Source organism: Pteronotus mesoamericanus, unplaced genomic scaffold (genome assembly GCF_021234165.1).
Source record: "Pteronotus mesoamericanus isolate MK-2021 breed Mesoamerican mustached bat unplaced genomic scaffold, CSHL_Meso_final scaffold_705, whole genome shotgun sequence".
Lineage (NCBI taxonomy): Eukaryota > Metazoa > Chordata > Mammalia > Chiroptera > Mormoopidae > Pteronotus > Pteronotus mesoamericanus.
The window spans coordinates 3,216,772-3,242,500 of record NW_026555326.1 but is presented as its reverse complement, the minus strand read 5'-3'; the positions used below and the strand labels follow the sequence as shown (position 1 = coordinate 3,242,500).

At 50.5% G+C, this 25,729-nt stretch overlaps 1 protein-coding gene across 1 annotated transcript in view; it reads right to left on the bottom strand.

The window, feature by feature from the left end:
- Positions 1-3,997: 3,997 nt before the first annotated feature.
- PLXNA2 (plexin A2) overlaps positions 3,998-25,729 on the bottom strand; it is a 205,371-nt gene continuing 183,639 nt past the window's right edge. Inside the window, exons 18-32 of the mRNA XM_054563219.1 lie at positions 24,123-24,362; positions 23,229-23,372; positions 22,722-22,956; positions 20,547-20,689; positions 19,619-19,887; positions 17,695-17,761; positions 17,371-17,517; positions 16,565-16,724; positions 16,101-16,204; positions 12,317-12,416; positions 11,164-11,354; positions 9,675-9,844; positions 6,979-7,191; positions 6,166-6,316; positions 3,998-4,970 (exon numbers count right to left, since the gene is read on the bottom strand). Coding sequence (XP_054419194.1) covers positions 4,875-4,970; positions 6,166-6,316; positions 6,979-7,191; positions 9,675-9,844; positions 11,164-11,354; positions 12,317-12,416; positions 16,101-16,204; positions 16,565-16,724; positions 17,371-17,517; positions 17,695-17,761; positions 19,619-19,887; positions 20,547-20,689; positions 22,722-22,956; positions 23,229-23,372; positions 24,123-24,362 — 2,430 coding nt within the window. The 3' untranslated portion in view covers positions 3,998-4,874. The remainder of the gene's footprint in view (positions 4,971-6,165; positions 6,317-6,978; positions 7,192-9,674; positions 9,845-11,163; positions 11,355-12,316; positions 12,417-16,100; positions 16,205-16,564; positions 16,725-17,370; positions 17,518-17,694; positions 17,762-19,618; positions 19,888-20,546; positions 20,690-22,721; positions 22,957-23,228; positions 23,373-24,122; positions 24,363-25,729) is intronic.

Genomic DNA, 25,729 nt, shown 5'->3' with positions numbered 1-25,729 from the left:
TGTCCTTGGCTTGCAAAATAGGAGTGTTTCATATTTACAATAGGTACACAATAATATATTAGAATAACAAAAAACCCTATTTTATCGGAACATTTTAAATACTTAATTTCCTTGCAATTTTTTATTCCACAACACCTGTAAAAACAACAAAACCAGACAACTATCATTGCATTGTCTTAAAAATATATATAATACAGATTCCAGTGTGTCAAGAAGAGTGGGATTGGGTAGGAGAAGTTGCGGGGAGAGGCAGGTGGGCTCAGGTCCCTGGTCTCATGGGATAAGGAGCTTGTCCCTTCCTCCCTGACACACCTGAGAGCATCCGCTCCGTGCGGAGGGGACTGGTCTCCATGTTGCTCCCCACCTGGAATGCCAGGAATGGGGGCAGAGAGTCAGGCTCTGGGCTGAGACCCAGCGGATCCGCCCATCTCCCTTGAGCTTGGACAGGAGGAGCAGGCGGCACTGCAGCGAGGGTAAAGGCCGGTCTGAAGGCCGAGCCCTTTAAGTGAGGAGTGTGCGGGGAAGACATCTGCGGAAGGCCGAGAACCTCCAGTTTGCTTGCTGGGGGTCGCCCTGGGTGACAAGCAGTGGTCTTGATTCTCTCCTGGAACTTTCCTGATTCCAAGAGTGAAACTTTATCTGTCATTGGTGGCATCGCTGAGCGCCAGTAAATGACACTTCCCTCACTGGGGAAGCCAGGAGGAAGAGAAGGGAGAAGAGAGATTCAGAGTTATGAAGAGGGTGCGCCATTTTCTCAAGGCTTGTTCCCAAGGCTTCAGGAGGCCCTGAACTTCACCTGCCACAAGTCTCCCTGCGGGATCCACTCCTACATGTACTTTTGTGTCTACATGGCTACTTTGCATTTTCTCACCCGTGGGGCCCCCTCTGCCCCCAGTCTCAGTTCTTTCCTGCCTGCAGCCAGGTCGTATGACACGGCGTTGGCTGGGAAAAGACGGCTTCTCCCAGAGGCTCAGTATTTACTGGCTGCGGGTTCACGGGGCCAGGTGTGGTAATAGGCGTGCACCTGGATATTTATCAGCCAGAGGCTTCCAGGCATTCTCTGCATGTTCTGCCCAGGCCAATTTTAGTCTAGCACACCCATCCATTACTTCTGCTTCATGCACAGCAGGGCCACGGGCCTCCACTGCTATTTCTTGTCCTGATTCGGTGGAAATGAAGGAAGGTCAGGGCCTCAAGCAGCGGGAGAAGTGTCACCACATGAGACAGTGGCAGTGGAAACGAGAGAGGCTCTATTGCCCCAGTAATGTCCCCAGAATAAGGTAAGGCAGCTGGATTGGTCGGCTTTCTTCCTTCTTCTTCCAGCCCCCTTTCTGGAAAAGTCCTGCCCCCTGCAGGTGGGGACAGAGAACTGTACCTGCTAAGCTGGTGCCAGGAACCAGCAGTCCGAAGAATGTAAATTTGCTAGAAGGCCCTTCTTGGTCTTGTTGGTTGCTGTTTCTCAGCACATAGAGCTGCACCCAGAAAATAGTTGCAGGTCTGAAGTTTCCCTGAATGTATGTAAGATACAGGTCCCTCGCTGATCCAAGCCTTAGTGACTGAACTCTGCAAGGAGGAGGAGCTCTCCGCCGGGGTGGATTGGAAGTGGTTCTGAGACGCACTGTAGGAGGGGCGGCGAGCCAGCACAGAAGCACCTGACACAATGCTGAGGGCAGGAAGCTGTGGCCAGTTGGCGGAGTGACTTGCTTCACCAAGATGGACATCTTGCCCATCTCCATGTTGCTTCTTAGCACCCTGTCTTGCCAAACACACTTCTGGGGTCCTGTTCCTTTTCCAGGGATTTGCCTCTTGTGTAGATCAATAAAACAAAGTGAAGCTGGATTGACTTCTTTCCCTGCCTCCCTCCAAGATCGATGGCTTCATGTGGGGGAGGGGCAGTGACTTTAATACTTATTATTCACTCAAGGTCAAAATATCTTCCGACTGGATAATAGTGAGGAGAGAGGCCAGCCAAATTCCTCCCCTCCCTGTCCGCAGGGTGGACTCCACGGGTTCTCGGTGACCCAAAGACAAGGGTTGGTAGAGGAGAGATAGGTGAGAAGCCAGAGGCGGGGCTGACATGGCTTGAATCCAACTGACTTCTTTTTCTTCACTCCTTTCTCAGGGGTGCCCCTCTGCCACTTCCTTTGCCAACCCAACTTCCCCAACTCTATCATGGCATCCTGAGAAATGGGGCGGAGCCACTCTTGCCAGCTCTGGCTCCTCTTCTCTCTACTCTCCAGTCTGTACCCCATCCCCCATCATTCTTTGCACTTTCCAGAAACCTTCAAGGAAGCATCCTCAGTGGCAGTGAATGGTCATCAGAAGTAGCTGCTGGGACATACCCAGGTGGCTACATAGAGGTAAGGGATGGTAAAGATGCAACTGAGATGCCTAATTTGCTTTTACTTCTTGGTGGAGCAAAGTCCTGGATGGCAGTTGAGCAGTGGTGAACCTTCATTCAGAGCTCAGAAGCAAAATGAGGTGGGCTGGGTTTTTTTTGGGGGGGGGGTAGCACGAAGTTCCTTGCTCACATTCCTCTCGCCCATATCATCTCTCTTTTATCTCCATTAGCTGTAAGCTCTGAGATGACAAGTTTTGGGTGCTGGGAAGAGTAAACACTTTGGCTTAGTGAGGAAGGCCAGTCATTAGTATTTCTTTCAGGCTGTTAATAGGGCCCAGAGAAACTTTAACAGAAGTGGATTATCAGAAGAAAGTGGCCTTGGCATGGCTGGTTGTGAATTATAATGAAAACAAGCAAGTTTCCTGAGTATTTTGCTGAATGCTTTTCTCTTCCCATTTGTCAGCTGCATTTAGGCAAGAAACTGGAGCTGAGGATACCAGGCAATGTCTGCTGTGTGGGTAGCACAACAATCCAAAGCCACACACCAGGGGTGAAAGCCAGTCCTCAGAGCTCCCCCACCCCCCAGCCCTGTCCTGGGAATCCACTGTGGTCAGCAGAGCCTCTAGAAGTTGGAATTGCTTGGAGGTAAATCAGAGCACAGAGAAGCTGGGGCCCAGAGTTAGTTACAGAGGAAATGACTCTGGTCTGGTCTCTCTGGGGATGGCTGGTCCAGTTTCTCCCAGCATTGCCGCCCCAGGAGAAGAAGGTGCAAAGAAGAGCCTGGTCCTCTCCGGCCTCCCCACCATCCCATCCCTTTGCCTTTCTCTCGTCCTCCTTCACCCCCACTTCAGTGCGGCTTGTGGAGAAGTTGGAGCTCTCTGCTCGGATCCTTGCCAATGTGGGAGGCTTGGAAACTCCGATGGCTGTCCTGGTCACCAAGGTCCTGCTACCAACACAACCATTTTCCTCTTGCTGACTCCCACTGGCTTCCATGGCTCCTCTGGATTAGGGCGTGGCGCTTTGGTCTCTTTGTTTGGGAACTACACTCAGGAGAGTTGGTCATGGTGGTTTTAGGAGTCAACAGGAGAGAGAGCAGGAAAGGAGCCCAGTGAGAAGCCGCCCTCTTCTTCTTCAAACACATAAGGATAAGGGAGAAAGAAGACAGTCGTGTGGGGATGTCACAGTCATTTCTCCTGAGCAGGTGCTCAATCAGACGCTTCCACATATGAGCGAGGGGCTGTCTCCCCTCTCCAGGCACGGGAGAAGGAAAGAAAGCAAGCATAACAATAAATACTGCAGCTTCTTTAACCTATGCTCTTCAAGTATTGCTTGCTGTAAACAGTGTTTGCTCTTTGCTTTCCCTTTAATTGTAAAAACCGCTAGCGGATTGGAATGGAATCTGAAGCCAAACACCCATGCCCGCACATGGAACCTCCTGGAGGCCTGGCCCACACGCCTCGGAGCCCTTCCCCGAGGGTGCCTGGGTTATGACAGTGGCTGATGGAAGGCAGCGCCGCTCACTGTCCTCAGGGAGGCCAGGCGCCTGGTCTGAGAGAGGCCCACCTCTCCCCCACTTCTGTTAGTAACTTTAGGGAAATGAATGTACCAAAGATAAACTCCTCATTTGTTGAGGCTTGGGTTTAAATAACACACACACACACACACACACACACACACAGAAAAAAAAAACAGTAGCAAAAAGCATTGGTACTCTAGAGACACATATCTCCTCTCAAGAGATGAGAATATACAGGTGTGTGGTCGGTAAAGCTCAACTTCCCGCCGGCTGCTCGATGGCTTTGCAGTTGGTGCCGAGTTCCATGGTTCCCATGCTCTTCCGGCTGCCAGGATAATTCCAGGTCTTACTGGCCTGTAGTTCTGCAAAGTGTTTGGTGCAAACTTGTGCTCATTCTTCTTCTCCTCATTTATTATTATTTTTAATTTCAAGGGAAAGGAAACAATTGTTTTCCCTCCAATTTTCCCCAGGATCTCTTTGTAGGTTTTTTCTGGCATTTGGAAACAGGAGTTAGATACAGAAGGAGGGAGATGGGCAAAGGAGGAAGTGGGGTAGAAACCAGAATTCAACAAAAGTTGGACGGGATTAACAGGGCAGTTTTTGTTTCGTTTTATTTCTGGTTTTCCTTTTTCTTAAAAAAAATTAAATAAAGTTCTCATTATTTCCCCAATATACATCAAATGAGTTTTCATGCAAAGCAGCAGTCACAGAGGCAGAACCGGCCCAGCTCGTGCCTCTCAGCTTGAAGAACCGCCTCCTCCGCGGCCCGCTTCTCCCCTGCTTCTCTCGTTCGCCCTGGGGACGTTGACGGGTTGACGCCCATGGTCTCTCCCCGCAGGAGCCGCCTGTGAGGAAACGTGGCTGGGATGGGGAGAGGGGCCCTCCCCTCTCCCCGCGATGGGGTCTCAGGGGACAGCAAGCTCTGGCGTCTGATCCCCTTCACTTGTCCTTCCTTCTGAGACTCCCGGTGTGACAGCTTCCATGGGTCCCTCTTCGCAGGAACGGGGGCTCCGTCTCTCAGCTCTCGATGGACATAGCATTTATGAGCTGTTCCACCTTGTACGCCAGCCGCTGGCGCCGGGCCTGCTCGTCCTGCTCTAGCGCCCCGATGAGCTGAGGAGCAAACAAAGGTGGGGAAGGCTTCAGGGCTCAGTAGAGAAGATGCCGCTTTCCAAATCCTCCATCCTTCTACCTGCCTTTGCATTCTGCCCTACAGAACGTAACCTGAAATAGTGTATATGATTAACTGGCTGTATATGTATGTGTGTATGTATATGTTTATACAGGACCCGGCAGAAGTAAGGCCTGCATGAGTGTGGTTGGTAGGGTAATAACATGCGTGTAATAATTTATGGTTTTAATTTGAACATGTCATGTAAAATGTCTTATCGCATGTTTGAGTATGATACTGCTGTTACAGAATTACATGCTTATGGTTTTGTAATAAAAAAGGGGTGTCATTTGTGCTGGATCCTGTATATGTATGAGTGTATACATGTATATGTGTGTATATGTATATATATATAGTGATCCCTGAACAACACAGGGATTAGGGATGTTGACCTCCCACACAGTTGAAGATTCTCCGAAAATTACAGTCACCCGTCTGCACAGGTGGATTCCCAGCAGCATTAACCCTTCAACAACACAGGTTTGACCTATGCAGGTCAACTGAACTGTGATCAGTTGAAAAAAATCCACATACAAGTGGACCTGCACAGTTCCACCCTGTGTTTTTTGAGGGTCAACTCTATATCCAATGTGTTTAAGATAGTATTTGGCATATAGGGAGTGCTATGAAAGTGTGAGCTACTACTACTACTACTATTATTATTATTATTATCATCATTAACACTACTTTCAGGTACAATGCTAATGTGTGACTTGTGAATTCTCTGAAACTGTTCTATTTAACTGCTACGCATGTTAAGGTCCCCCTGTGTATCTGAAATGTCAGTGACAGGACATGCCCAAGTACAAAGAAGAGTCTAATTCATTGCTTAAGAAAGAATGAAATTAATTGTACAACATTTCCAACTGAAAAACAATGACGTTATTAAAAGTGTTATTTATTGCCTGAACAGTGAGTGCAACACAATGCAATGTGTAAGGAAGTGCCCAACGAATCAGAAGTGAGGATGCCTTCTCAAGGAATTGGAAAGATTTTGAGCTCAGGTCTTTTTGCCCCCATGTTCGTATTTTCTAAATTACCCTCTGATGCTGTTATTTAAGGACTTGGACAGGCACTCTATTTAACCGCCTTGCTTGCTGCATGCTGGTTTCTGTGCCCTCCAGGACCATGTCTCACCTCTTCGCTGTACTTGCTGACATAGGAGTAGATCTCGTTGAGGGCACTGAGCATGTTGAACTCCACAGCGTGCAGGCGGGACTGCTCAGCGAGGTAGGCGTTCATATCCTGGTCACTGATGGCGGGGAGCTTGGCGATGTCTGCATAGTATCTGTGTAGAGAGGACAGGCTCCTTGATGGGAGCTCAGCAAATGTCTGCCTGCACCTACCGTGAGCCCAGGTCTCTTTCGGGCATGAGATGTCCCTATTCACTTGTGCCTCCCTATTTCTCTTCTGAAGTGCTTCCTCTGGTCTCTTGCTTTAATCGGAGGCTGAGGCATGGAGACAGCTCCTCCTAGAAGGCCAGAGTCCATCTAGCTGTGAGCTCCTGGCTCTAGTGTCCGCCTCAATGGTTAAAAGACTCTGATCAGACTCCTTGTATTAAAATCTTGGCTCTGCTACCTGCTAGCTGTTTCACTTTGGGCAAGTTACTTAATGTCTCCCAGTGCCTCAGTTTTCTTAGGGAGATGATTATAATACCAACTTCACAACTCTGTTGGATATTTTAATGAGGTGGAACAGACACATGAGGTGGTATTACAGTGCTGGGTGCTTCACATGTGCTCAGTAAATGGTAATTAGGATGATAATAATAATCTGATTTCCAAGGGCGCCAAGCTTCCCCTCCCCCACAGGAAGTGTAGACAAGGGGAAAGGACTGGGATGCATATAAAGGTACCAAACACAGTTGTAAGTCCTGGGTGAGGGACACGGACAGGGTAGGGAATGGAGCAGGCAGACAGGGCGTGGGCCTGTCCTCAGCATGCTACTGACCTCTCCACCCAGCTCTTGTAGCTGGGAATGTCCTTGGCGTACAGCAGCTTATTGGAGGGGGAGTCCTTGCCCAGCCGGTGCTCTGATGTTGAGCAAGAGTCCATGAAGGTCTGGGCCACCACAGAGAGGCAGGCGTCCGTGATGCTGCCTTTGTGGATGTCGAATACAAACTGGGGGTTCTTGATCACATTCACCCAGAAGCGCAGAGGGAGGCTGTAGGAAAAGACAGAGTGGGTCCTAAGGGCCGCCTCTTGGCCCTACCTCCGAGGCCATCCACTGATATTCCTCCCTGCCCCCCAAATACAAAATTCTCTTTCTCAAGGGTGAGGAAATAAAAGTACAAAAAACTGGTCCAGCTGGGGTTGCTAAATTAGCTTAAGCTGTTCCTGATCCTGGGAGAAAAGGAGAGACGCTATCGTACCCTAATGGGGCACTGACCCTGCTCTCTAACAACTGAGGGGTGGTGGGGGGGGTCGATTCCCTCCTGGCAGCCTTTCCCAAGGGCCTCCGTGCCCCAGGGCAGCCCAAGTACAGAGAACTACAGTTTTCTCAGAACTTCAAACAAAGCCACCAGGCTCCTAGCATCCCTTCACAGTGCCCATGGCCATTGTCTGGAAGGACGCCACCGGCAGCCCCGGGCACGGCCTCAGAGAGGGCACAAAGGGCGCCACCTGTGCTCCCCGCCCAGCCCAGGCTGCTTCCCAGGGCCGCAGGCCTGCCTGGGCTGAGGAATGGGCTCCCCTGGGGGCAGCTCTTTCACGCCTCTCCCCGGGCTTTCCTGAATCTGGGCAGGGGCAGAGGGAGAAGAGGAGGCCATTGTTGGCATGCTGGAAATGACTCACTGTAGCTCAGTTTTTCCCACCCAAGGAGGAACCGATCAGTCCTTAGGAGAGTTCCTTCTGCAAAGTGGGAATTTATAATCAGAGCAGAATGTATTTTCTCTGCTCCTTAGGCCAGAAGGAGGATAAGCCCATTTATCCCCCTTCAAAACCAGAGCAGCTGCTGTTTTTCTGCCTTTTCCAGCTTTGCTTTCTCCTCCAACTGCCTTTGGGGGCTTAACTCTTTGGGATCCTCTGTGGAGTGAGCTGTGTCCCCTGGCTTGGCCCTCTGGCTTGTGGTAATGCTCCAGCAATCCAGCCTACCTCTCCTCTCCTGTTCTTCATCTTCTCTTGACTCTGAGGGACGCCAAAGTTTCCTAAATATCTCAGTCCTGCCAAGTCTTGGGAAAGGCCTGCTTTGCCCACTCCAAGCCCTTCCATTAGGATTTCCACTTGTCTTCCAGAATGCAAGGCGATCACTCACTTTCCTGTAAGCTGGGAGGAGCTGCCTCAGCTGAGAGGTGACTCATCTCTTCCACCCTTCCCTTCCTCCAGCAGCTTTGGGGAGCTTCTGACACTTTCCCTTTGGACGTTGGCTATTTGACATCTGGATAAGGGGACTCTCCCCACCACAATGGCAGGACAGGGAATTGCTATGACTTGGGCCTGGCTAGTAACAGAGAACACAGAGATGGGGGCAATCCAGAATTTTCTTTTGATTTCCCTGAATTTGCCTAGTCCCAGTGCAGGGCTGGGATCTTCCAATGCAAAGGAGGCAGCCACGGCTCTGCCCGTGGAGACACAGGCGAAAGGCCTGCACGGCGGGCATCCGAGTCTCTCCATTTCACTCCATTGTGATCAAAGCTGCGGACTTGGATGGGCTCAGCAAGCACAGCACCCCGAAGAAGGGAAGAATATATGGGGTTGGGGCTGGGTATTTCCAGAGTGTTTGTCGGGTTGCTAGGACTTTTGATTCCCAAATAACAGCCCGGACCCATCTGTGTCGGCTGTTTTCTGAAGAGATCGCTGACTCCAGACAGCTGTGTGGGCTGTGTGCCCAACCCAAATGTCTGGACCTCCTTTCTCTACTCTCTGTGCTCTTTCCCGAAGGAAGGTTTTTGACTCCAGCTCCTAGAGAGGCCCTATCTGACCTGCAAGCCAGACCTTAGCTTGGTTTTTGGTTCAGGTTCAAGCCCAGGAGAGAAAAGTCTTATCCCGTGGGAGCTGCTTCCCACCACTGGGCCTGGCTGTAGAGGTTACTTTTAGGGAAGAGAGTCATGCCTGCAGGACATCTGCCTGCTGCTTCCTGAAAGCCATGGCGTAACAAGCTGGCCTTAAGGGATCAAGTTTGCAGTGACATACTCCTAGTCAGTTGGCTCAAGTCTACAGCAGGTGTGAGCTCTCCTGAGTGCTGGCCACCTTTCCTGGGATCTCAGTTGAACTCAGGGCTTCCAGATCTCGGGAAGTGCCTTAGATCCTGCCCTCCTCAGAATGCCTGGCGCTGCCTTGAATTTGAGGCTCTGCTGCTAGTTCTCAAGTGAGGCTCTTTGTGTAGGTTCCCCCAACTCCCTTTTCCTGACTACTAGAGATCTCAGAGTCGGGGGGGAGGTGCTTCCCGGGGAAAGGTCTCAACCTAAAAGGGCAGAGCTCAAGTGTGTGTCCTAGTGCTGGGCCCTACGCCAGGAAGGCCCCACTTGGCGGCAGCCTGGGGACCATGATGGCTCTGTAGAGCACATGTGCGTTATTTGGCCCAAGGAGCCTGGGCCTACCAGCCAGAGCGAGCAAGCTCCTCCATCTCCCTGGACCCCGTTGGTCCCAGCCCCACACAGCTGGCAGCCTCTCCAGGCTGCACCTCCCTCTGAGCTCCCCAGGGGTTACCAGTTGCTTTTCCAGGTGTGCCGCACATCTGTGTCATGGATGCTGTGTCTGTCTGCCTGCTCATCCAGGAAATCAAACATGTATTTGATGGCCAGGGGGAGAGCGCTGCCCCGGTGCACAGTGCTGAACAAGGTCTCAAATAAGTCGTCCACAAACTTCTGTAGGGTGCCCTGGGGAACGGACAGTGGGAGAGGATGAGGTGAAGGGTGGGGGAGGGGGACAGCAGGGAGCAGACGGGCAGACCAGATGGTGTCTTGGACCAATCCTGCCTTGGAAATTTGTCTGCAACACCAGTGACACCAGGCTGAGCATGCGGCGTAGTGGGAGTGGGGAGGCAACTGTTGGGGTGTCGGGGAGGCGGGAGGGACTAAATGGGATGCAGATTCCTGGGAAGATCTTCACCAGCTTGCAGCCACATGCCACATTTATGCTGTGTCCATGTCAGGAGGGAAGACACCGAGTGTTCTGAGTCTAGGCTTCCCATGGGGAATGGGGGGCACAGGCTGGTACAATAGGGTGTCTGAAGAATCAGCTGGGGGACTAGGGCCTCCTGGAAGGAGCACAGCAGGACCATAGAGGGTCTGATAGCAGTGAGGTGCAAAAAACTTTACGATATTAGTGGCCTGGGGTAAGAGTGGTATCTGGAGAGGGGGCTGCAAGAGAAGGGTCCAGGCCTAAGAATACTCAGGCATAGTCCTGACTCACTGGACCTTGAGGGCCTTTGGGGAGGGACAAGACTGGGCCTGGGTCCCACAGGTCACAGGTTAAAGGAATGCCTGTGAAGGTCGGGAAAATGTCTAACCTCTTCTGATGTCACTGTGTTGGTTTCTCATTGGCCTTCTGGGCAGAGCAAAATTTGAGACACGTAGTTTGATAGTGTTTTTCTGTACCACTTCTCAGAGCAAGTCTGAGAGCTGTAACCTGATGCCAGTGTATTAGAATTTCCGTGGCATTTTTGCAGGGTCAATGGGGAGCGTATTTGAAATCTAGCCCTGCCCGGCCTACGTGAGCCCTATGATTGCCACACTTAGAGGCATAGTGGTTTCCTGAGAGGGAAGCTTCTAGCAGCACTGCTGTCTCACTTCCATCAGCGTTTGGGGGAAGGTAGGAAGGGGTGGGGGAGGGGCACCTTCTCTGGGATTATTGGCAGGACCAGCTCTCCTTCAGGCTTCCCCTCCCCTTTTGGCGAGAAAGTGGGTAGAAAAGGCAGTGATGGCGAGGGCCGGCTTATCTATCCAGTTAATGTCAATTAGAAAAACACAGTATGTTCCTAAGGGGTTCGGGCCCAGATGTTGGGGAAGCCACTCCTCTGAAGAGCAATGGTGGTCCTAAGGAGTGGGCCAGGAGCAACAATATCATTGTGATTTTTACCAAAGGGAAGAAAACAGTGGTGGCTGCTCAGAGACGCGGGCCTGCTTGTCTGAATGTGTCCCCTTGAAAGCCGGACTCTATATAATGTCCCCCCTGGGCTGAGCAGAGCAGGAGTTACCTTGGTGGCCAGTAGCCGGGTCAGGTAGATCTCGGACACCATCTTGCTGCCCCGGTCACCCTCCTTCTGGTCTCCGTGGTCATGGTTCTTCACCAGATGCCACACCTTGACTCCGCTCTCCAGGTCTGGGGTGATCATAGGGGCCCGAGAGCGCAGGCTGTCGGGACTGCCTGTGTACCTGAAGGAGGAGTCTGAGGAGAAGGGGGCAGTGGAGGCCTGTGAGCAACCGATTCATCATCCAATGCTGAAGAGTTTGTCTAGAATTCCTGCCCGCCTGCTACACTCAGAAAAAGCCAGTTCCAATTGGAAGGGGATCTTTTGGATCTCCTATTGAGGTGAGGGTTATTTTAAGGACCCTTGGTTGGCATGAGGACAGCCTGAAAGGTTTTGTGAAAAGAGGATTTAGAAATTCTGTGAGCTGGAGAGACCCTCAGGGATTTTGGAGTCCCCTCCCCTCATGCTCCCAGCAAAGAATGATCGATACGTAAAATGTCGAGTGGATATTTCCATAAGGGCTTTGATAAAAACCTGGATACTAAGGAGCTGTGAGCTGTAATCCTCCCTCTTTGCAGTTAAGGGGGCCCTTCTTACTTGGGCCTAGAATATGGAATTGCCAAGGACTCTTTGGAGCTGCTGGCCTTAGTTCTGAGGTGTCCTTAATCTGGACGGCCCAAAGCCTTAGTGCATACATGAATCCAGAAACTCAAAATGAAAGAGAGTGAAGCACTGGAACATCATTGCCCATAAGGCACTGGGGTTCCCTTACTCTCCTCAGTGGTAGACAGTCGAGGATGGCTAATTTATTGCCCAAACTGGGACAATTCTGAGAGCAAAGAGGGCACTAGTCGTAAGTTACCCAGGACAATAGGCATAGACTAGGATGTATGGATCTCCTCCACCTGGCACTGGACCCCTTGAACTCCTTCCCGGGAAGGGCTATTGAGGGAAGGGCACGTGGTGCCACCTGCTCCCACCGCTCTGAGGAGATGGGCTGCTCTGGGAATGGCTGGACTAGGGAGGGAGGGAAACAGATGAGCCAAGGCCTTTGGCTGGGGGATGGCGGCAGCAGGCGCTTCCTGCTATCGGAAGGGACAGTGAGTGGCGTCTGGCAGACTCCCCTCCAAGCTGTGCAGGCTGCCTTCCTGGTCCTCACCATATCTGCTGATGGACGTCCGGGAGATGCTGGCAGAGGCAGGGATGTTGTAGGAGGAGGTCTGTTTGGGGACCAGAGCGACCACTGATCTGTCTGACACCTGAGGATATGAAAAGTATGTGGGTGAACATCAGTGTCTTGGGGCACTGAGTAGCTAAGAGCTTCTACAAGGTATGGAAGAGATGTGGAGTAGAGCAAGGAGTTCAGGAATACTCGAAATAACAATTCCTGCTGCCCAACATGGCAGCTACTCGCGCCTGTGGCTATTGAGCACTTGGAATTCGGTTAGTCTGAACTGAGATGCACTGTCGGTGTCTGAGCTGAAATATGCTATAAATAAACGTCCAATATACACTGGGTTTCAATGACTTAGCATGGGTTAAAAAAAAACTATCTCATTGATAATTTTATATTTACTACATGTTGAAATGATAATTATTTTAGATCAGTTGGGTTAAATAAAACTTATCGTTGACGTTAATTTCATTGGTGTATTTTTACTTTTTAAATGTGGCTAGTAAACATTTAAAATTACACATGTGGCTCGCATTATATTTCCATTGGGCAGCGCCGGGCTAGACCGGCCCCCCTTCATGCTCGTGAGTCACGGACGATGATTACCATTTTACAGATGAGGAAATTGAAGCATCAAGAGGATAAGCAACAGCTTCTAAGGTCACACTCTCAGTACCTGGTGGAGCCACTGTCTGCAGCCAGGTCTGTCAGGCTCCAGAGCACATGTTGTCCTCATTATGTCCTAATTGGGATTTTATTTCAAGTCACACTGGTCTGAAGTACATTTTCCCTTCTGGCTCTGATTTCTTTCTGGCCTGGGTCCTACACAGCCTGGGCCACCTTGAAGAGCTTCTCAAACAGAACAGCTGCTCTTGGAGTCAGAGAGAAGGATGGTGTCTCGCCTGTTCTCACAGGGTGCCCAGGCTCAGCACCCACCCTGGAGGGCAAGGGCTGATGAACGAGGAGCCATGCTGAAGACATTTGGGGCCACTGTGATTTAAGATTACCCTCCATCCAATAAAGATGGAGAATCCCCAGAATTGTGGCGATCCAATTAAACCCCTAACGTAGAGGGAATAAAACAGCTATAATAATGTTATGGGCCATAAAACATTCCTATTAAACCATTTTTTATTTTAACAATTTTTATGAACTTTATAAGTTTGATTTATAGCTGCACCAGTCGTAAAACCATCTTTCTAGGTCTTAAATTGTCAGTCCCTCTCTCCCACCAAAAAAGAATTAAATGTTGGGAAGTCGAACTGTAAATGAACATTAGCACTAACGAGATTCCCTGATAGCTGGTTTTAGTAGTGGTATTTAATTTTACCCTCCCTATAAATCTGCAGGAGCCCAGGAAGTTTTTTAACATCTCTTTGTTAATTAAGATTATGCAGATTTCTCCTGTAGGAGCTCCAAGGACCTTTGACTCCAGGGAGGGTAACAAGAGGGCAAGGCTTCAACCTGATGACCGAAAGCTGCAGGGCCCCCTGCACAGCCCTGGAAGGTGCCTAGGCTCCATGGTCCCCAGCCTGGGCCGCCCGCGGGACCATCAGAAGCTTGCACCATCGGCATCAGGTCTGGAGATGGGGGGATCTCTACCTCGGCCTTTCAGGAATTCTCCTTGTAAACGACAGCTTAGAAATGATCCTTTGAAGGCCTGGCAGGGCCAGGGGTTTACGCTCCCAGGGAGGACAGGTTACCTTAACATTTATGGTTTGTTGTCACCTAAAGGAAGATTTACAAGATGCCTGGAATGACTACAGTGGAACTCAACTCCAGGTCTTGTCACCAATTCTCTTTCGTCCTCAGACTTTCTTCCTCTTGACCAACAGGCAGGGCAAATCCATGGTCAAGATGCCTGGCTAAATCTGCCAATTCCTGGCTATATTACTCAAGGAAAGTCACTTAACTGCTCTGTGCCTCAGTTGTCTCACTCATCATAGGTGATAATAACCTTGTTTAGGTTTGCTCAGAGTGAAGAAGCTGGGGCCAGAAAGGCTGAGGTCAGTGCCTGGTGCCCAGGGAGCCCTCAGTCAGGAGCTGGTATTAGGACTGCTATTATGAGCAGAAAATCATCACCACGGGCTCCCAATGGGAAGAATAATCCCAGTGGCCCCCTGTCACTCAGGGCTAGCATGTGGGAAGTGCCGTGCTCTTGGTAAAGCTCAGTAAATATTTGAGGAATGATTGAATACATGAATGATAAATGACATCAGGGAATTGAAAGCGCTTTGTATGATGAGCACTGTAAGAACAGAATAGTCCATCCTTCTGATTGGGAGCCATCAGACGGACAGCCCAGCAACAGCGTGTGTGTGTTACGGAGAAGAGAGGCCCCACTCCTGCCCTGGAGAAACTAATAATTTGGGGGCATGATGCTATTCTGTTTTGTATTTTCTTCTCCAGCTCTAATTGGTTTATTACAACTGTTCTACAGAATACATTAAGCACAGTGATGTGGGGGAGGGATCAACACAGATTTTTTATGGCTCCGTGGATATAAGTATACATGATGGGCATCTCACCTGTTGATTATAATCCTTCAACTACCTTCACAAGTCAGGCTGTTATTTCCGTTTTACAGATGAGAAACTCAAGTTTTCCAGAGATTAAAGTCATAGAACCAGTGAGTGGGGAAGCAGGGGCTTAAATACAGCTCACAACGCCCTTTCTCTTCCCACTAGAGCACATTCCTTCAGTCTGGTGTGGGGAAGTTAGGCCAGTAAGCGGATGCAGCCTGGAAAGGAGCATTCCAGGTTTCCCCAGTGCCCCCAGCTTCACCTGTGCCCTGGGAGGCTCCCCACCAACTCTTATTGGCTATTTGGGCCCCCAAACTCCTGGTCATTGGCAACTGAGTGCCTCAGAACCCAGCCTGCCTGCCCCCTGCACCCTCCCACGCGAGGCGCAGACATAGGAGGATGTTATTAATCAGACAGTCCCAAAGGGCCTTGCAGCCTCAGGCACTTCCTCTGGTTGGTTTAATTTCCCTTGGTGTCTCTCATTTTTAGCTTCTACTTTATTATTTTTCCTGAATCCCAACCTGCCTACCTGTGCTTACTCTTAGAGACCCCCAGCCTCTAGTAGTTACCATGGGAGAGAGAGAGTGGATACCCCTGGATCTTTTGTTCTTTTGATGGGATAAATATATATTTTGATCGTTCATTCAACAGGCAGTTGAATTCTGCCTGTGTGCTAAACACTTTACCTACTATATTTAATCTATTCCACATAACTATATGGTGCAGGAGCCATCATTAACCCCATTTTACAAATAAGGACCAAGAGCTCAAATAAGTTCCCAAGGACACCAGCTAGCAAGTGGTAGAAAGTAAGACCCGAAGACAAGTCTATCTAATTTTCTGCTATGTAGTAAGTGAGAGGCACAAGCTGCATTTCTAGGATGCCAAAGAGGGAAAGCAGCAGACATTTTTGGTGGTTGTCTCTGGGGAGAATGTTACAACATGTACTTTTCCTGCAGATGCAGGGCTAACACGATAGCAGTGCCTAGCATTACCCTAGACCAATTAGGTCAGTTTCTTAGGGTGGGTCTGGTGCTCATGTTTTCGATAAATTCCTCCAGAAATTCTTATGGGCAGCCATGGCTGAAAACCACTGCTCTAGGATCAGGGAGGAGGGGAAGAGGAAAGATAAGAAATCCCCTTTTAGGCTTTTGAGGGCCTAGGAACAAACGCTAGGAGGGAGGGGACATTTGAGACAAAGGTCCTGGTGCAAAGCCCCTTCCCAAACCGAGAGGCCCCACCCTCACCTGATAATGCATCAGTGTGTTGAGACGCTTCCAGTCGCCCTCGATCTTGGTGGTGATGTCCTCGTCTTGCAGCACAACCCTGGCGATCCGGCCTTGACGCCACTCTGGGTGAAGGGGTGGTGCAGTTCACCGTGAGGGGGTGGGAACTGCCAGCCAGGATCACCCAGTCCTACCTTCTCTAGGCAGCTGGCAACCCTGGCTTTTCTCAGGCTGGTGCAATGATAATGCTTAAGATGTCTAGGCTCCAAGGAGTGCAGGTGGGCAGAAGTGTGGGCCTCTCCAAAGGCGGCCAGATCTGAGTAGGCAGTGCCCAGGGAGCAGTATTTCAGGTGGCCCCTTACTGGGCAGGACCCAGTTACGCCCCCAGGAGGGGCCGTATGTGGGGCAGGGCTTCCTATCTTCCCATCCTTTCCCACTGCAAGCTGCCCATCCACCCTTGCCCCACCCTCAGCCAGGCTTCCTACCCAAGTCCATGTCAACGGCCCTCGGCCGCTGAGAGTAGGGCACGTTCTTGTAGATGGCATCGAGGATCTTCTCCTTGACCTGCGTGATGGTGTCACAGTTTAACACTTTCACTGGGATCTCCGGACTGTTCTCATTGTCGGGGTTGACGCAGTTCAGGATCTACAATTGGCCAGAGGAGGGGAGCAGGAGGGAATTGAGGAAGAAGTTGAGGGAGAGGAATCAAGGCCTTGGAAGGAATCTCTCCTTCCATGGTCCCCTCCCCTCACTGGAGACATGGGGCTCCTCTCTCTGCGCCTCATTTTCTCTCATTCCCCTGTCCTCTGCCAATGACATTCTGAATCATTCTGCCTGCCTTATTTTTCTCAAAGAACCAGGACTCTACTTTCTAGCTCCTGGATGGCTCAGGGAAGCTGCAATCCTGGAATGAGTTGTCCTGGGCTTCAGAGATGGCTCCAGGAGTGTCCGGGGGTGACTTCCCCCTTCCCTGAAGCCTATCAGGAATCCACAGACTCAGGTTCTTTACCATGACGCCAATTTCCTCGTACTTAATGGTGGGTGATCTTTTTTCTCCACCCAGTAGTATCTAGGGTAAACTGAGGCATCACATGCTCTTTAGGCCCACCAGATGAATGGGGAGGAGGCACTTAGTTGGGTCTGCCTGCCCGTGGTACACTTGGACTTGCTCCAAGCCCACTCAGTCTCGCAGACTTTTTATTGACCCCTCAGGTTGTCTGTGTGGTCAGAGGGTAAAGTGGGAATTAGGGGCAGAATGTTTGCATTGTCCCCGAGCTTCCGGCCTCCTCACCAGGGTCTTGTACTCGATCTGCTGGCGGATAAGCTTGTCCTCACTCAGGGAGTAGCGGGCCTCGCCCGTGATGGCGTCGATAGGGCCCTTTTCCATCTGCTGCTTGATGGCGCAGTAGAGCATGAAGAGCGGCTCCCCCGCACACTCCTGGGGACACAGGCAGGGCAGGTGTGTGGCAGCACCAGCCTCTCCCCGCTCTCCTGACCACCTGGCCAGGTGGGGCCAAGTTCCCGAGGGGGTCCGCATGCAGCCCTGGTGGCCTGGCTCCGAGGAGCAGCCCCCCACCTTGCTCTCAGCTGTGGCTCCCATCTCACTCCCACTCACCTTCAGGAACTTGTGCAGGAGGAAGGCAAACCAATTGGTCAGCATCTTCTCAGCCACTGACTCTGTCCTGGGCAGAGAGAAGGGACAAGGTGCAGACCTTTATGAGGGGTTGCAGAGCGGGGCCTGGTTTGTCGTGGGCACTGAAGGACAAAGAGCTAGGAGCTAGGACACCTGGTCCTAGCCAAACTAAGCCAGTAACGACAAGTGTGATCTTGGGACAGCGCTTTCTTCTTTCTGGACCTCAATTTCCTGTGATAATGGACTGGTGTTGTGGTCTGCAGATAAAAGTGTCCAGTACCCAATCTTACAGGGCTGCAAAGAACCAGTTCTCCCTAATCCCTTCTGGCATCAGGGTGACAAAAAGTTTCCCTAGGCCTCTGGATTTTTTGCATTTCTGAATACTGTACTCTATTTTGCATGTCCAGAACATACCTGGTACCTGCCCTCCAAACACTCAGTCAGACTGCTTGGGTTCAAATCCTGGCTCTATCATGTACTGACTGTGTGACCTTGGGCAAGTGATTTCAGCTCCCTGGGTTCAGTTTCTCCATCTCTGAATGGGGATCATCATCATCATCATCATCATCTTCCCCACAGAACTGTTGTCAGGGTTGAATGAATTAATACACGTCAAGTGCTAAGAATATCACCTGGTATTCTGTCAGGTAGGGTCATTGATGTCAGGTGGGGTCTTGGATCTCAGCCCCTCAGGTAGAGAGCAGTGTGTGTGTGTGTTTTACTGACAGGCAATCGGCTTCTGCATGCACTGCCCCTCCCCCACCCCCATTCCTGGGCTGCAGATCTGGGGACTCAGGAAGAAACAAAGCGGCTGTGACAGATCCTCAGTGATGGGGATGCTGGAGGGGCATTTTAACTCCCTGCACGTGGTGCAAATTATACCCTCTGATTGCAGTAAATCCCAGCATTTGCCAGGGCTGCAGGGCTGCTCATCGATCTGGGCCTGGGAGAGAGTGACAATGCAGAAGAAATTGCAGCTTTCTCCCCCAGCCCCTCCCAACCCCCCTCTCCCTGCATTGTGCTTAAGATTAGCTCTAATTTAAATACAACAGTTCTTAATGAGAGTTTCTAAGGCTCAGATTGGCAGGATGGGGACTCAATAGTCATAAAACGAAGCACTTCTTCCTCCCTTCTCACCCCACGTGGGGTCTTGAAGCCTGAGCCCTTCCTCGGAGAAGGCTAAAGGGAAGGCCATGAAATAGATGTGGCTTCTTCCAAAACTGTGCTGGGCTCCCGGGGGCCTCCAGGGAGGATGAGCTCTAGGAATGGATGCCAAGCTCCAACCCTCTGCCAGGAAAACGGCAACGGGGAAGTGGGCACGTGGTGCATGCTGGTGATCGAGATCCAGGAAGCTGGGTCTGGGAGGTATAGGTTGCACCAAATCTCTAGGCCGGTGCTATCCAGTAGAATCTTCTGTTAGACGGAAATGTTTTCCATGTGCTCTGTTTAATAGGGTGGCCAATATGTGGTGACATTGGTGGAATGTGGCTAGTACAATGGAGGGACTGAATTTTACATTTCACTTCATTTTCATTAAAGGTCACGTATAGCTACATACGTGTTGGACAGCACAGCTCTAGAAGCACAGGGAGGGAGAGAGACAGAGGGACAGATGATCTTAGTGTCATTTTGTCCACAAGGAAACTAAGCGGCAGTGAGGCTATGTCACTGTCCCACGTTCACACAGTCAGCAGGTGGCAGAGCTGGGGTTCAGGCCGAGATCCGAGCCGAGGCCTGTGCTCCTCCATCACGTGTATCAGCCAGAGACACCACACAGTGCCTGGCCAAGGGAGACGAGGTTCTGTACTGTGAGGTGTGCGGACACAGGCCTTTCTGGGGAGGGAACCCTCTGGTGCTGTTTATGGGACCTGCTCTCATGGCTCCATGTCCCTGTTCAGACACTCACCTCCGGAGAAGCAGTTTAGGGTGGTTCTTGTTCTCCAGGTTCTTATCAATGAGGTCAGAGAGCAGCTGCTTGAGGACGTCGGTGGCATACTCCAGGCGGCCCTGCAGGCCGGTCATGATGAGCGAAGCCACGTTGCCACGGTCACGCATGGAGAAGCTGCGTTGCAGCTCCAAGGTGCGGATGAAGGTCAGCAGGAAGACCTTGTTGTTGATGAGCTGGGCGAAGAGCTTCAGGGCCTTCTCCACGTGCTGCTGCCCATTCCCCTGTACCTGGGTTGGGCGTGATGGGTACACCCTCAGAGGACAACTCTGGCCTCCTAGCCTGGCTCTCGCTAAGGGCCTTTGCCAGCAAAAATACCAGTGGTAAGAGTCTCACCATGAGGCCCATAACCACCATACCCATGATGACGTAGGAATGCCAGTGTCTGAAACCTACAGTCCACTCTGACCTTCTGTTAGGTTGGGAGGGTTGGGCTCCAGGTCGGGCCCTCGGTGGGGATGCCATTCATCTGATTTTCCCAAGAATATGAAGGAGATACCCGGTAAGACCTGCTCTGCTTGCTCGTTTCCCCTTAATCTCTGTCCTGATTTACCGTCTTTAGTAAAACAAACCAACAAATGATCAAACCTCACAGAATCCTACGTCTTTCCCTAAGCCACCTTAAGTCCATTCGAGAATGAGGCAGAATTGTAGTTAATTAATTCAGTTATTAATTTGAAAATGATAATGAGCCTTGCCTTGGAATCATCCCAAAGAGCCTGGGTGCCCCCCTTGGCCATGATCTTCCTAATTAGAGGCATGCCTGTTGTGGTAGTGCTGTTGCAAGCTCTTTCTCCTCACTTTTCTCTGAGCTGCTGGGCTCCATTGGCCTTTGGACACATGGGCACTGCGTTCCCACTGTGTTCTGGGCCAGGGAGGCAGGTATTACCTCCAGCTCCCGCAGGACAGGATGATCCTCGATGCCGGGGAACAGGACTCGCATGGCATAGGTGCGATAGTCCAGGTAGGGGATTCCTGAGCGGTCCAGGTCACTGGTCAGCTCATTGATGTCTGTCTGGAGTTCAGCAAAAGCTACAAAAGTGCAGTGGAGATAGGGAGGCTCAGGAGGGGAACCCAGCAAAGGGGGGAAGGCAGCAGAAAAAATTTGTGAAGGAGGATGGGGGCAGGGGATACAGACAGGGAGGGTTTTAGGGGCACAGTTCCAGGAGGAGTGAGATATCTCCAGGCTGTCTTTCTTCGGTGGTGGGAATATGGATGATTTCTATGTTATTTCCTTTTCTGTGTTTATCTATAATTTTGAATTTTCTTTCTATGTATTACAAATGTAATTAAAACAAAGAAAAAGGAAGAACACCATGGCCTGTAGTGCAGGTGCTGCAGGTGCTGGAGGCAGGTGAGAGTGGCCAAAGGGATCAAGCAAAGACCAAAACAGGCAGCTTCGGTCCCCTTTTCCAAGCAAAAGAATAAATCAAATGCAAAAACCTTGGGGGAACAATAAAAATCAAAACTACCGTGACACAGGGTGGATGTTACCAAAAACTAGAAAATAACGAATGTTGGTGAGGATGTGAAAAAAATGAAACCCTCATCCATTGCTGGTGGGAATGTAAGTGGATGCTGTCACTCCAGAAAACAATTTGGTAGTTCCTTAAAAAAGTAAACAGAATTACCAAGTGGCCCAGCACTTCCGCTCCTAGGTACCTACCCAAAAGAACTGAACACAGGACTTTGAACAGATACTTGTGCGCTCATGTTCGCAGCACCATTAGTCACAATATCAAAAGGTGGAAACGACCCAAATGTGAAAGATGAACGGATAAACAAATGTGCTCTGTATGATCAATGGAATATTATTTAGCCTTAAAAAGGAATGATATCTGACACATACTACTACATGGGTGATTCTTTAAGACATTATGCTAAGTGAAATAAGCCAGAAGCAAAAGGACAAGTGCCACATGATTCTACTTAAATGAGGTCCCTAGAGTTGTCAAATTCATAGAGACAGAAAGTAGAATGGTGGTTGCCAAGAGCTGAGTGAGAGTAATAGGGGTTATTGTTTAGTGAATACAATGTTATAGTTGGGGAAAATGAGAAAGTTCTAGAGGCAGATGGTGATGACTGCACAGAGTGAATGTACTGAATGCCACAGAACTGGAGGAGGGAAGAGCCCTGGGGTGTAGAGACAGTGAGGGTTAAAATGATAAAGTTTATATTATGTATATTTTAACACACACACACACACACACAAGAAACTGAGGACAAAACCAAACCTAGTCTTGGGGGACCCTGGCCATTAGGCCCTCAGCTGACAGGGGAGCGTCCCTTGGGGGCAGGTCTACCTCCTGGTGCCCTCCTCTTCTCCCCTCCCCAGCCCTGGCACCAGGAGGAGCCCTTGACCACCTTTCCTCAGCCCAACTCTTCTCTTTCATCCAGTAGAGGGATCGTTTCCGATCCTGATGTTTGCAGCAAAAGGAGAAATGTTTTGATTCCTAATTGAAATGTTTACCCAGAGAGCTCACTGGGTCCTCGGCCCGAGGGGTCGCCAGGTATACCCATCACCGCATGACTGTGGTTGCGTAGGAGATGGGAAACAACACAATTTCCACTCCCACATACGTCCACAGTCAAGGACGGCCGCAAGCGTGGCTTCAGAGTGCTCAGCCTGCTGTGCTGAAGGAAAACAAACCCTGGGCTGGGAGGCAGGTAAGATGCTCCTGCCTTTCCTGCTGCTGCAGCTGCTGTTGCTATTCCACGTGCTCCCTGGGTATTATGCAAAAGAAGCCAGAAACTCCCATGTGGGGGATCTAGAGGCTGAGACTCTGATTGTGGGAGACTGAGGCTCTGAGAGGGAGAAAAAGGCAGCCAGGTTGTGGCATGAGTCAGGGCACGGGAGCAGAGCAATGTGATTGGGCCTGGGGCCTCACTGTGGGCGTTAACAGGACTTCTCTGGCCCTGTGGGCAAAGGAGACAGAGGTCGAAGTGGAGTACAATGGCTGGAGTGGGAAGGATGGAAGTAAAGATGAGCATTGTGGGTAAGGAGGGAGGTAGTAAGTTGCTGAAGAAAGAGGAGCCCAGAAAGCACGGGAACGCCTCCACTCACCTTCCTTACACTCCAGGGCCACACGGGACTCCAGGTTGTCCATCTGCATTTGGAGCCTCTTCAGAGTGAGGTCGTTCTCTCGAGACTTCCGCTTGTAGGCAATGAGGACGATGATGACAATGATGAGGAGGAGGCTGCCGCCCGCCGCAATGCTGACAATGGCTGGCAGGGTCAGCAAGCTATCTGAGATGACACTCACCGAGCCAGGAGAGAACACCATCCCGCCCACGTGAACCTGTGCATTGTACATACATAGATGCTGTAGAGTCCTGGCATGCCATCGAAATCGTATCATTTCAGAAAGGACAGCCACACAGTGTATTTGGACACAAAACAACTTCCTGCTGATGATCTGCCCCCCTGTACTTGTGTTCTCAACTTCTGTGCATTTTAATTGTCTGACATGTGGATGAGATATGGAATAGCAGGGAGAGAGCCTTTCTTACAACAGATCGTGTACGCACAGCAGGAGGGGAGAGAATAATAAAAAGAAGAGGGCTCACTCACCATGACCTTGTGCTGCCCCGTGAGGTTGGGGGGCTCGCAGAGCAGCTGTGTCTCGGACACAGTGACGGTGCACGGGGTCTCTCCAACCAGCACCGTGTAGTTGAGTTTGGCACCTCCAGAGGTGGGAGGACAGAGGTTTTTGCCCTGTAGGTAACAGTAATCTTAATAGGAATAACTGACACATGCACTCAGAAATTAATTGCCTTTTTAAAAAAAGATTAAGGAGACAGAATAAAGAAGGAAGGGCGGCAGCGCAAAAACCAAGGGGTGGTGACTCCAAGGGAAGTTTTTGGAGAGAACTTGGCCACAATTTGGAGAGAAATGGAGGAGAGAAAGAAAATAGGAAATAGAAAGGAAGGGAAAAATAGAACACTAAACAAGTGAAAAAATGTGTGGGGGTGGGGAGGGGACACAAGGGACATGGATGGAAGTGGTGGAGTAACAAAACACTTGCACCAGGGAGCCTTGACCCCGCAAAATACGTGCGCAGTTTCCAGCAGCCACAAAGGTGGTCAATGAAGGTAATGGTTACTTTCAACTCACTGCAGACCCTTTGGGTCCCAAAGTGTACAAAAATAAACAGAAATATTCAAAGCGTTTCTCAGAAATCCTATGCGCAAGATACAGGGTGGGGCAAAAGTAGGTTTACAGTCATTTGTTTGAAAAATAACACAATGATTAGGAAGTAATAGTATGAGAATAAACTGTTTCCTGTATTCACAAGTATAAAGCTACGTTTGCCCCACCCTGTATATCATCTGATGGGCCAATACCTCTAAACAAGCTCCCTTGACAGGGAAAGATGACAGCTTTGTGAGTCTGTATGCGTAGAAAGGAGAAAAGAAAGGCCAGGAGGGGATGCTCTCGCCCACCCTGCCCTCCCCACATTCCTACCTTCAGAATGATGGGCGATCCTGGCTTCTGATCCAAGACTCCAGTAGGGCTGAGCAGTTCGAAGGTTGGGTTGGGGTAGTAGATGAACTTGGTGTCGTTGTAAATGAGCAAGGACTGGACATTGTTAAAGACGAATCCGAACTCATCTGGCCGTTCCACGGTGTCAGGGCCGGGCCGGTAGTCCGTGGTCAGAGAGGGTGCCAGGCAGGTTAGGGTGGTGGTGTTCACAATTTTACACACCTGAGAGGTCCAGAGTGCAGCATTCAGACACCTAGCGAGTGACGCCAACCGCCCCTCCCACCCTCTGCTGGCTTTGGCCGCCACTATAAGGTTACTTGCTTGTCTTCATTAGGTAGTGAACCTCTTGAGAATCAGGGTGTGAAACTGATTCTTTGGGAGGGGTTGCATTTTACCCTCATTCATTCACCAGTATTGCTTGAGTGCCTCCTTTGGGCCAGGTACCGTACTAGAAGTTGGGGTTATCTAGTAAAATAGTGACAGCCTACAGGGGGAGACAAATGATTCAAGAAGCATAATAGAGTGCCGGCAGAGGGCCGGGAACACCGTAGGGGCACAAGCACTGTTAAATGCCCGGATGGACATGAGGAAGGCCCTAGTAGGGTAGTATCAGGTACTGGGGTACTGTCTGTGTGTGGCCATGAGCGTGTGTGTGCGTGTGTATGCAGGATGAGGGTGACTCACAGCAGCCCTCCCTGGGAAGAAATTAATCTGAAGAATGAGTAGGACTTAACTCTGCAAGGAGAACGAAGGGGAGGGGAACAAATCCCAGGCAGCGGGAACAGCAGCAAAGGCCCAGAGATGAGAGAGCATGGAAGGGTTGAGGAAAACTGGCAGGCAGCGCTGGGCGTGAGTGTGAGTGCGTGAGTGTGTCGGGGGATGTGAGGGGAGAGCCGGATGTGTTGTGCGATAAGCACTTTGCCAGGAGTAGTAGGTGTTCAGTTAATGTTTATGGGCTACATTGGTGAACGAAATGGAGCCTTCAACTCTTTAGATGTTCTATTCAGGATCTCTCTGTTCTCCAGCCAAGTGTCCCCTAACTGCAAGAGGATGTAACCTTGGTATTGACACTGAGTTCAGTATGTCCTTTCTTTCTTGGTGGACTCTGGTCTCCCAAATAAAATTCTAGCTGGGCTGGCCCCTGCTTCACATGAATCGTGTCATGCTCTTCTCTGGTTTAGTCCTGGGGCTGCCTAAGGCAGCAGCCAGAATGAAGAAACCACTGCAGGTCCCACATGAAGCTCGGGAAGAAAACCTGTACCCCTACCCCACAGCCCAGTTTCGGCTTTGGGAGCCATGGTACCCCAGCAACAGCCGAGGGCATCTGTGAGAACTCAGCCTGCTCAAGCACACACTGTCCTGGCAGATCCACACATGTGTGTCTGGCCAACACACACATAGATGGATTTCATGTTCAGAGAACAAGACCATGTGTGAAACTGCAAAAAAGGTCGACATCTGCACAGAAATTAGGTCAGAGTTCCAAGGCCAAGCATTAACCTCTATGTCTGGAGGCAGTTTGAGTTTAAGCCAATGGCTCACTGAGGGCTTCGTGCCATGTTGCAGGTCAGTTCCCATTCTCACCCTTT